Raw genomic sequence first — 14,192 nt, forward strand, 5'->3', positions numbered from 1 at the left:
TAAACCCAACACATTCTGGTGTAGTCATCAATAAAGAGGAGACAATATTTGTTACCACTCAATGAATTTGTTTTCATTGGGCCGCAAACATCCGTATGAATGACCTGAAGTTTCTAATTAGCTCTCCATTCTTGATTTACTTGAAATGACAATTTTGTTTGCTTTTCCTGCTGGTAGGCTTCACAAACTTGAGCTTTATAAAGAAATTTGGGCATATTTTTCACCAAGTCCTTCTTTTTCATCTATGCGACGCTTTTCACATTGAAGTGACCAAACCTTTTGTGCCATAGGTTTGTACATGTTTGTGAAGTTAGGAGTCGTTTGGTTGGAAACAAGTTATCCCAGAATTAGTTATTCTGGGGTTAGCTATCCTGAAATAACTTATCCCACCATGTATATGTGATAACTTATCCCATCACTATGATATAAATGGTGGGATAAGTTATCCCAAATATGGCAACCAAACAAGATACAAAAAATTTATTCCATCACTATTTTCTTATCTCATAACTATTTATTTTTATCTCTCACACCAAACGATCCCTAAAAGTATAAGCCTGATCAATTATTTTTTCCCAATCAATTGAAAAACATTATGTTGCTCATCTTTAGGGCTGGACATTCGGTAATTCTGTTTGGTTTCGGGTTTTTTTTTTGGTTTTTTCAATTTTCAATTCTTGTACAATGTGTACCAACATCGAATCGAATTATTTCTGTTAGATTCGATTTACGTTATTTCGGTTCGATTTTTGTTAGTTCGGTTTTTTTGGAAGAAATATTGACAATACCTGATGGTGGTCGCCGCCTCGTCGGTCGCCGGCTGCTGCATCTGTTGGTCGCTGCTGCGTGATGCTGGTCGGCGGTCGTTGTTGCGTGGTGCGTGCTGGACGGCCGGTTGTTGGGTTGTTGCTGATCGGCCGATCGCCGGAAGACGTGGTAAGTACCGAAGTGGAACTGGAAATTGGAAAGTTGGATCATGGACGTGATTGATGTCTGAACTGGAAAGTCGGACCGTGGAAGTGTGCGACTGCTATTCCTAATTTCCTATTCTGCTAAGAAATTAGAAAAGTAAAAGGCTAAAGTTTGACCTACTTTTGATTTTGCCTATTTATTATTTAATATTAATAAAATATTAATAATATTATAAATATAATATAATACATTTCGGTAAACCGAAATGCTGAATAATACAAAATCACATACCGAAAATCGAATCGAAATACCAAAAAATACGAAAATATATATCGAATACCGAACCGAAAACCAAAATACCGAAACTGAAATAATTCGGTGTTTCTGTTTCTCAGTGTTTATGCCTAGCCCTATAATCATCTTGAAATAAAATAATTCTACTTCAAAAGGGTTAGAAACAACACATTCGAGATTCTTAAAATGCAGAAAATAATTATTTTCAAGCATTTGTCCAACACTCAATAAATTTTGACTCATATTGGGTAATCGATTGACCCATTAAGAAAACATTTCAAACCGATAAGAATCAATAATTTGACAAGAAAAAAAGTCAAAAGTATTACTGAAACCACTAAACTAACAATTCATTATCTATAAATTAATAACCCTTTTGTGATTCAAATTATTAATTTCGATTCGATTTTGAACCGCGGTAATAAGCAAATTGGATGAGGTCTATGTACAGCAATATCATATCCCTCTTTCCTTCAACATAAAAACCCTCGCACAAAAACCCTTCCTCCACTGATAAACCTCTCGATCTGCAGCTAAGATTCGAGAAACACCAACGATGGAAACTCACTCTGACGGCACAGATGAAATCGCCGCCGTGGAGGAGCTCCGGCAACAGCACGAAACCCGTATACAAACCCTACACAACGCTCAATTGGAACTCATCGCCTCACTACAAAACATAGTTCCTGATATAGTCTCTTCACTCGACCTCTCTCTTAAGACCATTTCATCCTTCAATGGAAAACCCTTCACCCCTTTACCCAGCCCACTCCCTAACGCCCCCAACCATAACCCTAATTTACTCGTCCCAAAGATCAATTCCAGTTCTGGTAAACGTGTTTCAGAACTTTCTAGAAGTGGTAGTGAGAAGGAGAAAATGGTAATTGATGAATGTGGGGGACCTTTGTCGGTTGTAAGGGCGATGGTTGCAGTTTGTTTGTTAGAGAGAGTGCCGTTTACTGCTATTGATTCGTCTACTTTGTTAAGGAAGTTAGAGAATGATCAGTCGCATACGGCTGCTGAAAAGGCAGCGATTAGGGAGCTCGGAGGGGAGTCAGGGGCGATAGTGGCAGTGGAAATGGCATTGAAATCGATGGCGGAGGATAATGGTTGTGTAGAATTGGAGAATTTTGTGGTTAGCGGGAAATCTAGGATTATGGTGTTGAATATTGATAGAACTAGGCTATTGAAAGAATTGCCGGAAAGTAAGCAGAATGAGGGAAGTGTTGGTGGAGGAAACCGGAATAATCAGGAAATAGTGAAAAGAGGGATTGATAATGGAGGAGCTTTTGGAATGGGTAGGGCAATGAGTGAAATGTGGGAGCATCCACATATGCAGGGGATGACAGCTATGTTTCCCGGGAATATGGGCGGTCCAAGAGGAGGGCATAGAGGAATGGTGGGTATGATGGGGATGCCGAGAGGTGTTGGCATTCCACCTCCTATGCATAGACCACCAATGGGGCCAAATGGGCCCATAGGAGGAGGGAATTCTATTGCTTTAAAACCTAGGTCAGAAGAAGATGAGCTGAAGGATTTAGAGAAAATGTTGAATAAGAAAAGTTTTAAGGAAATGCAGAAATCAAAAACCGGAGAGGAGTTATTGGACCTTATTCATCGTCCCACTGCGAAGGAATCTGCCGTCGCTGCAAAGGTATTGGACAATCCCACCTTTCTTGAATTCACCCATCACAATTTTCTGTTCTCCATTCAAAAACTTTCTGTTTGATAATTTCTATGGATATAAATTTCTCGCAGATATAATGAACTGATTACTTTTTGTATTTTTTGGTACAATGCAACAACATAACCATAGGGGTTTGGGGAGGGTAGGATGTAGTCAGACCTTACACCTACCTTTGTGGAGGTAAAGACGCATCTTTGGTACAATGCAATTATGGAAATAAGTGAAATTTGCTAAGTCACAACTATTTCATATTTCTACTTCCATTGCGGTGTGCCAAATTCTTTTCTTCTTTGCTCTAACTTTGTCTTTTTTGCATTTTTAGTTGTATGGGTCCTCTATCTTTGTTGTTTGAATTTTGTTTGTTATTCTGCTTCACATGTTTTCTTGTCTCTTGTTTCTTTGCTAAAGCTTTTGTAGTGTATTTTTTCATATTAATTGATACCTTTTTATTTAAATTGTATTTTAGTTCAAAAGCAAAGGTGGTTCCCAGGTGAAGGAATATTGTTCAGCTTTAACAAAGGAAGATTGTCGACGCCAAGCTGGTTCCTACATTGCTTGTGATAAGGTTAGACCAAGTCATTTCTGGTATCATTGTGTTAATTATCTTATGACACTCGAAGCTTTTAAGTTGTTACCATTTGTTTTGAACATAGATAGTACTCCTAACCAATAATGAAGATTGTAGATGGTGTTAATCACAATGTTATTGAACGTTATTGCTTTGTCGATTAAAATGATGCAAAGCGAGGGGTCGTTGCTTCATGGGCCAATCTATGTGTTTCTGTTATGTGTGCGCTTCAAGCAGTCTGCATAAAGTGACCCAACAAGAAATAGTTTATTCTTTGATTCTCAACTTTGAGGAGTTGGATTAAATCAACATTGTTGCATATCGGATGTAAAAATCAGTTATTTTATTGAATTTTGATTATCATTATACTAAATTCATATATGTATAATTTTAGTTTTCTGTGAACTGTGCACTTCACTTTAAAAAACGTGCACTTAATTTCTTGCTTTTCACTTCAAACCCCATGGATCTTGACATATTTTTGTGTTTTTTTTTCACTTTTAAAGCCCTAGTTAATCATTACCTTTATTTCGGAGGGATATGGTAACTTTATTATGATGCATTTTTAGGTTCATTTTCGGCGAATAATTGCTGTGCATACTGATGTCAACTTGGGTGATTGCTCTTTTCTTGATACTTGCCGTCACATGAAGGTGATTTCCCTATCTAACTTGTTTACACAAGGATTTGGTTATATCTTCTGGAAATATATATTACTTACACTCATTTAATTCGCAGACATGCAAGTATGTACATTATGAGCTTGACTCGACGCCAGATGTATCACCCCTGATGATGGGAGCATCTACCTTGGCCCCTCCCAAGCCTTTGAAACCTCAGCGTGCTCATTACTGTTCAGAAGTAGAGCTTGGTGAACCACAATGGATTAATTGTGACATACGGTCATTTAGAATGGATATTTTAGGGCAGTTTGGAGTTATAATGGCTGATCCACCATGGGATATTCATATGGAATTGCCTTATGGGACAATGGCTGATGATGAAATGCGCACTTTAAATGTCCCTGCACTGCAAACTGATGGTCTTATATTCCTTTGGGTCACCGGACGCGCAATGGAGCTTGGACGGGAATGGTTAGAGCTCTTCTCTCACTGTTTGTTTTTTAAAATAGAAAGTTCTTCTCTCACTGTCAGTTTATAAAACATCTTATTTGCTAGATTATAACAAAGAGTAGACTCATACAACCTGATCTAGATCTATAAATTCTGAAGCATGTCCCTGCAGAACATAAAAGACTCTTTGATAGTTTGTGTTTCTTAAGTTAGTTCATTCTTGTAAAGTGCCATTATTATCGGTGAGTGGCTTGACTATCATTTTTGTGGAATATCATTACTTTTGATAGAATAATTTGTGGCCCTTTGGTAGTTGAAATAATGTAACGAATGGGGATCCTATAGAAATGGAGCACATTCTAAAAGCCATTTCTTATATTTCTTCCAATAGTTTGTGTTGCAAATAAGATAAATAAATTGAAGGTTTCTCTACATTGCCTTGTGATGCTTCCTCTAGTACTTGTTATATGCTTTTTTTTTTTTTTTGAACTTGGTAACTTGGTATTATATCACAAAACAATACATGGGTCATACTGTAACCTTATATACAAGGGTACTCCTGATTTCACTTCTCTACGTCTAAATTGAGTCTAACACATCAATAATAGAGACAGTGTCATTACAGTATAACTGATTACACCAAAAGACTAAAAGTAAAATGCAGTTTAGTTTAACTTTCTGCACATTGCTCTCTATGCTCTCAAAACATCTTGAATTCCTTTCTTTCCAAACAGCCCACCAGATAGCCCCCGGGATAATTCTCCATCTACCTCTGTCCTTAGCATGTACACATGCTTCCTCCCAGCATAGTAATGCCTCAGCCACCTTCCTGGGCATTGTCCAGGAGATGCCTTTGAGGCTTAGGAATATTCTCCACAGATGATGGGTGTACTTGCAATGTAAAAATAGATGGTTAACAGTCTCAGATGTTTCACCACATAGGAAGCACCTGGAACACAAGGTTCTCCCTCCCCCTTTTCATAACATTGTCCTGTGTAAGGATTGCTTCCTTAGCCATTGACCAGACAAAAAAGGAGACCTTGTGAGGGATTCTGCTCTTCCATATTTGCTTCCAAGGCCAACTTGAGCACTGTTGATCTGTCTGATCCATCAACTTGTAGGATTTGTTGACTTTGAACACTCCCTTGTCATCTCCTGTCCACCACAATTTATCCTCACTTGGCTATAGTCCAGTGAAAGTGTTCACAGTGTTTAAGAATTCAGCAACTCTCACTATTTCCCAATCATTAAGGTTTCTTCTGAAAATGAAATTCCATCCTTGTGGTGACCAAAGATCTGCTATAGTGCTTTGTTGAAACATGATTAGGTTGTAGATGTCTGGAAAGATATCTTCCATATTGCCTTTCTCATGCCAAATGTCCTTCCAACATCTGGTCTTATTCCCATCCATTACTTTTGCCTTTGAGTTACTTTTAACTTCATTCCACAAGCTTCTGATGGACCTCCAGAGGCTATAACCCCATAAGGAGTGGTTACTTCTTTAGTTATGCAGTTGTCCTCTTCTTCATATTTAGCTCTAATTACTTTCCTCCATAGCATCTGGTTGTTGTTTGCATACTTCCACAACCACTTCATACTAAGAGCCTTGCTTTGCAATTTCAAATTCTTTATTCCTAGACCTCCATTTTCCTTGCTTGTCATGACTTCTTCCCATTTAACCAAATGAAAAATTTTCTTTTCTTTGTTGCCTTGCCACAAAAAATTCCTCTTGATACGATCCAACCTCTTAATGACCCCCGGTGGGATAGGAAACAGGGACATCATATAAGTTGGCAAAGCATCAAGTACTGAGTTAATAAGGGTCAGTCTACCCCCCTTTGATAAGTACTGAGACTTCCACTTGGCCAATTTCTTCTCACACTTCTCAATCACACTATTCCATATGTATATGGACCTGGATTTGTCCCCCAAAGGCATTCCCAAATATATAGTAGGCAGAACTCCTAACTTGTTATATGTTGTTCTTCTGTATCTTTTTTTTCTGTATGTTCTTTGGTATGTGTTACCTAAGTTGGGAGTCTTTCAAAAACATCCTCTCTACCTCTGTGGGGTAGTAGGGTTAATGTGTGCATACACTCTATCCTCTCCAGACCTTACCTTGTGAGACTACACTGGGTATGTTGTTATTGGTTGTTGAAGTGTTTCTCTACATTAACTTAGAGCCGTTTTTCTTTTTAGAATGGTGGTTCTTGTGCTAGTTTGCACGCACCTAGACTATTCCACCAGATGCCTGCTATATCGCTTTAGCACATGTGCTGACTAACTTTGCTCACCAAAGTTTAGGCAAATAAGAAGAAATAACCTAGTATTTTTTTTTGTCTTGGGGATTTGAACCTTGGTCCCTAAGGTTCTTAACCAACTTATTTAGATGAGATGTTCCTGCATTTCAATTAGTTAACATGATATCACAACCCATCTTTGGCAAACCTATTCTCACACATAATTCAACATTAGTCTACAGTGAACGCCAAAATCAATTTACACGTACAAGAGGGTGGATAGTATCTCATATCTAGTATAAAAAAATACAAAAGGGGGTCCATAAATATGTAGGGACACTCTCAACAACATTCCCAATTTTTTTTCCATAAGTGGGGTCTGGGGAGGGTGGATGTACGAATACCTTACCCCTACCTTTGTGGGATAGACCCTCACCTCAAGATATTTGTTTTCAGAAAAAATGGTTTAAAAAAATATACAATAGTAAAAGCTATGACAAACGACTTGAAGTAAGAAAAATACTAACGATACAAATAATTAAGGATGACTCTAGTAAAAGAAACAACAGCAGTAATAGTGTGGAAGCGTAAGACAATGCTAGCATAAAGTAGTAATATTGGTAAGGAAATTGATAAATACTCCAACCTAGAACCTTGCTCTACCACTGTAAAGAGTGAAGATGCTTTACTATCTACTAATCATCTATTCTAATCCTCGACCTCCATGCTCTACTATGTAGGGTCATGTCCTCGGTGAGCTGAAGATGTGTCATCTCTTGTCAATCACTCTCTCTCCAATTTTTCCTTGGTCTTCCTTGATCCTCAAAACCTATCACCTCCAACCTCTAACATCTCTCGATAACATCTATGCTCCTCCCTCTTTACATGCTGAAGTCCGAACCATATTAGCCTCGCTTCTTGCATTTTGTCCGCCACGATGGTTACTCCCACCCTGCCTCATATATCTTCATTTATAATCTTGTCTCTTCTAGTATGCTCGCACATCCATCTAAGCATTCTCATTTTTGCTACCTTTATATTTTGGATGTGCTAGTTCTTAACTAGTCAACCCTCTAGCCCATACAACAAAGCCAGCCTAACAACCACTTGGGACTTTGTTGTATGCATTTTCTAGGTTGATGAACACTGTATGTAGGTCTTTTTTTCTGTCCCTATATTGCTTGAACGATCTCCTCAAACGGTGAATCACTTATGTTGTCGATCGCCCCGACATGAATCCGAATTGGTTCTCGGAAATACACATTTCTTCTCATCCTCGTCTTGATGCAACGTCCTCCTTTGATATTCTAATCTGGGAGAACTAAAAGACTGACCCATTCGGTGACTTTCGCGGTCGCCCTCACTAAACCAGATCACTCTCTCCCAAACTTCCTTACCTGTATAGTTGCAATTTCAGGTTTCTCCCTTGTTCTTGTACAAGGGGATCATTATGCTACACCTCCATTCTTCGGGCTTTGTAGTCATCGTGAAAAAAAACATTAAAAAAACCCAGTTAGCCACTCCAAACCCGCTTTGCCTAAGCTCTTCAAGAATTCTACAGGAATCTCATTTGTCTTGGTTGCTGTTCCCCCTCTCATATTGTGAATCGTCCCTTTAGCCTCCTCAAACTTAATACACATGCAATACCCCAATGTGACAATTGGAATCTCCTCCTAGCAATTACTGCTCAGTGTGAGGAATACCTCGTACTACGTATCCTCCCAAAAGAGTGTTTGATTATGTTAATAGTCAGCTTAATTATGTGAGGAAGTGTGTTGCAAACCTAAATAATACAAGTGTCTCCTCTCTTCTTAAGCTTTTAAAAATATATGGTCATGCACTTCAATAATTTAACAGTTTGGAACAAGTTAGAGATTACTTGATTTATCCAAAAAGAAAATAATAATATATCAAGCCAAACATTCAACAAGAAATAATCCCTACTTTACTTATCTCTGCATTTACTAATTGCTGCATAACCCATCTCTAAACGAAACAACCCCTTAAATGTATACTTCACTTTGGTCTTGCTCAATCTTGGTTCTTTCATTTGCGCACAGATGATATTAATTGATATAACATGTGCTGTTGGAATATTAAGCTTCTAGAATTTGAAAATATCTTGCTCTTTGGCTCTGTCTAACTGTTTGTTCCTTACTTTGGTGCATTATGGCAATCTTGTGATGTTTACCATCTTTTCCAGAGTTGTTTCAGTCAGGTGATGGGCTTAGTGTTTGCTATATATCTATAATGATACTTTTACCTCATCCAGAAAATATATTACACAAAGAGAGCCTGAACTATGACTTGTTATCCACAGAATAGGCAGGTCTGAATTTTTTTTATAAATTATTGAACCAAACATTATAGAAGCCAGTAGGAAGAAAAAAACATTAGAAGCTTGTGTCGTTAACCTTGGGGCACACTTGACTTGTTCTAATTGGTGGCGAAGTTAAACATTTGACTTGTTCTAGTTGGTGTTGTGTTTTCAAAATTATATAATTCATGTTCAGTAATAGAAGAGGCTATGAGTGCTAAGTTCCGTGATATTGATATGGTTCTTGCAGTCTAGAGCTTTGGGGTTACAAGCGTGTTGAGGAGATTATTTGGGTTAAGACCAATCAACTTCAGCGAATCATCAGAACTGGACGGACAGGCCATTGGCTCAATCACAGCAAGGAACATTGCCTTGTTGGAATAAAGGGAAATCCAGAGGTGAACAGGAATATTGATACTGATGTCATAGTAGCAGAGGTCCGGGAAACAAGTCGTAAGCCAGATGAGGTGAGAAAAACTTGATTATTTTTTTCTTTTGGGAAAAGAATGAAAAGAAAAAAGATCTAGAAACTGAAAGCTTCTAAGCAATACACATTTGTTGGTGCTCATGCAATAACCTAATTTTTTTTAAATGTCTGTAATATCATTTTAGTGTTAAGTTAAGTTTAATAGTTATGATTCTATGTTAGTACTTTAGCATCTATTCTTATTTTTGGTTGATACTTTGACCTGTGCTGTTGGGTTATATACATAAACTATGCTTTTGTTTTGACATATTAGATGTACCCCTTGCTCGAAAGAATTAGTCCAAGGACAAGAAAGCTGGAGTTATTTGCGCGGATGCACAATGTTCATGGCGGGTATGCATTCTTGATCTATTTTCTTTCTGATGAAATGAAATATCATTAAAGGCATCGAGAAGATGCGTTAATTACAAAAGGAGTGAAAATGTCAGCTCTGAAAAATAGACTGCATTCTTGATCTACTTGTAGATCTTCAAGCATGAGTCTATTAGACATGATTTGTAAGAATGTTGCACCTCTGCGATCACATATAGAGGGTATTGTTACGGGCTTTGAACTTCTAATAATTTATGTTCTTGATTTAACAACTTGTTCCTTATCATATCTTAGAACATACGAATATGATCCTACTCTTAAGTGATTCAAAAATTACTAGTACAATTTCAAGATACTCGGTTCTTTTTTCAATTTCAATAATTAAATCTTGACAATATGTTCATATTTAGTGGAATACTAATTAATCCTCCTCTCCCCGATTTTTTTATTTTTTTTCGTTGTTGAAAAAACAGAAAAATCCTCAAGATCTTTTTATTAGTGAAGAGTAAGACATAATTAGACACCACTCCTAGAGAAATAATTTAATGTCTTCATATTCTTGAGTTCCCTTTAGTTAAGATAAATTGTCAGTGTAACGATCCATATATGTATCAGGTGGATGTCACTTGGAAACCAACTACAAGGGGTACGATTAGTTGATGACGGGCTTAGGGCACGGTTCAAGGCTGCATATCCAGATGTGGAGGTGCAACCTTCATCACCTCCAAGGCCATCTGCAATGGAAGTAGATTCAAGTTCTAATCAAATAAGGAATACATTTGCTGGAGGGGAATTAAAGGCTGCAGGGACCCAGGTCACTGAGGCTACACCCCCAGACGCCGCAGCCTATGCAACTGAAGGAAAACCAGTAAACCGTGATGTGGAGATGACTAGCTAAGAACTTTGTCACAGAACTAGTTATTTATCCATGTGCTGTTTCTACCTGTCTACACAAGATTTTGCAGGTGGATGTGGAGTGCTACTTCCATTAAGATTCTCAGGCGGTGGGACGAGTCACAATGTTCCTGCAGTTAACCATCAAAAAGGAACCTTAAAGTAGTCCCCTCAGTATAGTAGTTGATAAAACGTACTACTACCTTCCTCTGTTGTTTCCTCGAAGAACAGGTAGTGTTTTACATGTAACTTGTAAGCACACATATCTCTTAGTCCACTTAGTGAATGGATGATCCAAGTTTTTGGTTGCAATGTAATCTACCATCATAGCTCAAGAATGATCTCAACATACATGAGTCAGTAAAATTTTATTTAATAACATGCATTTAGTGTTAATATCTTTGTTCTTATCAGAACACAAACTGTTAATGCCCAATTTAATGAAGATATTGGGGAGTGGCGGTTTTGCAGTATGCGATCCAATTTTAGTCGGAATTGGACATTGTTTGGGAAATCAATTTTTTTTTAATGAAGATATTTAAATCAACTACCCTTTTTCACGAGGAATAGCATAGGTGTTGTCGGTGAAATGCTGGCTCCAGCTAGCATGCATATGTTATATATAATATTAATAGTGGGCTCAAATGTTTACTTGTCTATTTGAGTTACTATTAAGCCAATGCTATTTTTTTCTTTTTCTTTTCTCCCAAAATATTCAAAAGAGGAAAGTCTTGAAATCCTCAAATTGCCAGTGCTATCTATGATTATTATTGGATAGTCTCGTGGGCCTTTTTCCCTTTGGTGCTATGCCTCTTCCGTTTTAAATTGCTTGTCATGTTCTGCTTACCAATTTTAAATTTGATTAATTTTTATAATTAAATTAATTGAGTGCTTTACTTTATTCTTTTCTAGTTTTTTTTTGGGGTGACTCAGTAGAATAAAGGAAAAAAGAAATAAAAGATAAAGTGACAATTAAATGTTACCTTAATTATGAGCTGTTGCTCAATCTTCAAAACTGTACTTTGATTTGGTGGAATGTTGATTGAACAATAACTCCTTCACCAGGGTGTTTATCTGAACCTCTGCGGTAAAATATTTTTCGGTAGATATAAGGTAACTTTTTTTTACTTTTTATGTATACATACAGATTTTGAATTCACTCAACACATGATTAGATAGTTACCTTGGAGGTTCAAAATTTATTTTGAGGTTTGAAGTTCAAATCCTAACATTACATTAGTGAAATTGCTGAATCTGCGACTGGATGACACATGATGTGACTACTAAAGTATTATACAATAAACTCAATACTTTTGCTCAAAGACAAATTGGTAAGCTCCATCAAGAAACTCATAATCATCATGAATGAACTCTTTCACAAATTTAACAACATGAAAAGTATAAATAAATAATGCCTCAATACACAAAAAGATATGAGTGGAATCTCCAAAATCCAAAATGCCTTGTCCTGTTTTCTAAAGAATAGTGCTTCCTATAAACAGAGAAAGAAAGAGCAACCCAACAGCAGCAAAAACAGACATTTCCACTTTCCCAGAAGATGAAGCAGAGGTTGAATTAGAAGATTGGACAGGAATTGAACCAAAAACATTAGTGTAAGAAGGTGATGGAGCAAAAGCAGGTGAATCTGCTTCATCATAACTTGTTCCATTTCCTCCTCCAATTGAAATATGAAGTTTCTGCAACTTTTCACAATGCCCTTCTGCTCCACTTGTGAAGTAAAACTCCCCAGGTCTTGTAATGTTAAACAGAGAATTCCCATTGTTCATGTACAAGAGTGGATTTTTAAGGTTGCAACTGTTGTAATTCTGTTTTGTCACCTGTATTACTGAATCTTCACTTGGTGGGTACAAAAACACTGCAAAATTTTATTTTATTTTAATTAATTCAAGAAAGTAGACTGATGGGGTTGAATATTTTTACAAAGGGTATCAAGAAATGCTAAAATCTTGAAGATCTGAGCAAGAAATGGAGACTTACAGATTGAATCTCCAAGCTTGAAGAGGTGATTCTTGGACCATTTGAGATAGACATCTTTATTTGCAGAAGAGGGTATATTCCAAGCATTTAAATCTCCAACTTTGTATTGATAACACAATACTAATTGGATTTGTATTAACAGAAAGAACTGGAAAAGAATGATCAAAGATTGGTATTTTCTTGGAATTCTAAGAGTAGCCATGGCTTGTCTTCTCTTTAGCTTTTTTTTTTTGGCCTTTTGTCAAAATTGAGTCACTAATTAGAAGAGAGAAATGGTAGCTATAATACTGATAGGTTTCACACAGTAGAACACAGAGTATATTTACTAGAATGCCCTTTATCCTTTCCATAATATAATACTCCTACTTGATAGGCGTTTGAACATTGGATTTGGGAGTCTACTTCGATAGAGGAACGGTAAATGGAATAACAATCATTCGATCGATTGTTTTTATCCTTTCTTCGCTAACACAAAAGAGAGAAAGCACTCCAAAGCCAAGGATGTGTGTCAAAGAGAAGATGCGGAAGCTAGTGTATCATAAGGAAAAGAAAACTTATTGCAATTACGAACGGAAACAAATGCTTTTTCATTAGATTATTTTAATCGATTGTTTATGTTGATCCTAACGCTATGATTTTTCTTCTCTTATGAAATTTCTAGTTAGATGAACACTACTCTACTGCATGATGAAGTGATCATTCCCTCTTATGAAAGTCGGTATCTCACTTTTGAAAGAGAGCCTCGACGTGGCAGTGTAACCTAGTTCCATAGCTAGACTAGTCACTGGCTAGAGGGCAACCGACCTACCAAACCGGATGTTGCTGAGAATGTTACGTAAAATCAAGGAGGCTAAGAGTTTGATTCAAATCAACGCTTAGTTTGTAGAAAATTTCAACTTCAAATTATGATTCAATTCCCAAATTCTTCAAAACGTAGGATTAATTTTCATATTATGATTTCAATTTTTTTAAAATATAAAAAAATCCATACTCGACGTGAAAAATTTATTCATACCACATTGAAGAATTTATCATATAATAGCTAGTTAATACTATTATTAATTTATTGGACCGATAAATCTATATAAAATTTTTGTTTATGTATCTAAATTTTTTTATAATATGTAATTGCATATTAAGGTGGTCACCGTCAAAAGGGCAAAAGAGGATCTGAAGGAAAAGAACAAAGTTTGAGGTTGTGTAGGGTCAATTGTTATATAAACAACAATGTCACATGGACAGTTGGACAAAGAAACATTGGATGCAGCTTAACATGGGATTAGAGAGGACTAGACCACCAAATGGTTTTAATTTTCAGTATGCATATATATATTTTTAGTTTAGTTTATTTTATACAACAAGTCACCATGTGCCCTTGCAATTATTTATTTCATTTTATTTTCTTAGTTA

General features: G+C 36.7%; 3 protein-coding genes across 3 annotated transcripts in view; 1 reads left to right on the forward strand and 2 right to left on the reverse strand.

The window, feature by feature from the left end:
* LOC125838691 (casein kinase 1-like protein 3) overlaps positions 1–14,192 on the reverse strand; it is a 509,325-nt gene that overhangs the window by 90,661 nt on the left and 404,472 nt on the right. The window lies entirely within an intron of this gene.
* On the forward strand, positions 1,630–11,184 carry LOC125838677 (N6-adenosine-methyltransferase MT-A70-like). Its single transcript, XM_049517718.1, has 7 exons — positions 1,630–2,860; positions 3,360–3,458; positions 4,031–4,114; positions 4,200–4,555; positions 9,342–9,558; positions 9,832–9,911; positions 10,506–11,184. The coding sequence occupies exons 1-7, from the start codon at positions 1,763–1,765 to the stop codon at positions 10,786–10,788; spliced, it is 2,217 nt and encodes a 738-aa protein (XP_049373675.1). The 5' UTR covers positions 1,630–1,762; the 3' UTR covers positions 10,789–11,184.
* LOC125838702 (stellacyanin) lies at positions 12,111–13,042 on the reverse strand. The gene is made up of 2 exons (XM_049517741.1): positions 12,783–13,042; positions 12,111–12,660 (listed from the first exon to the last, which is right to left on the reverse strand). The coding sequence occupies exons 1-2, from the start codon at positions 12,982–12,984 to the stop codon at positions 12,260–12,262; spliced, it is 603 nt and encodes a 200-aa protein (XP_049373698.1). The 5' UTR covers positions 12,985–13,042; the 3' UTR covers positions 12,111–12,259.

Source organism: Solanum verrucosum, unplaced genomic scaffold (genome assembly GCF_900185275.1).
Source record: "Solanum verrucosum unplaced genomic scaffold, falcon-dt-bn FXZP01000182.1, whole genome shotgun sequence".
NCBI lineage: Eukaryota > Viridiplantae > Streptophyta > Magnoliopsida > Solanales > Solanaceae > Solanum > Solanum verrucosum.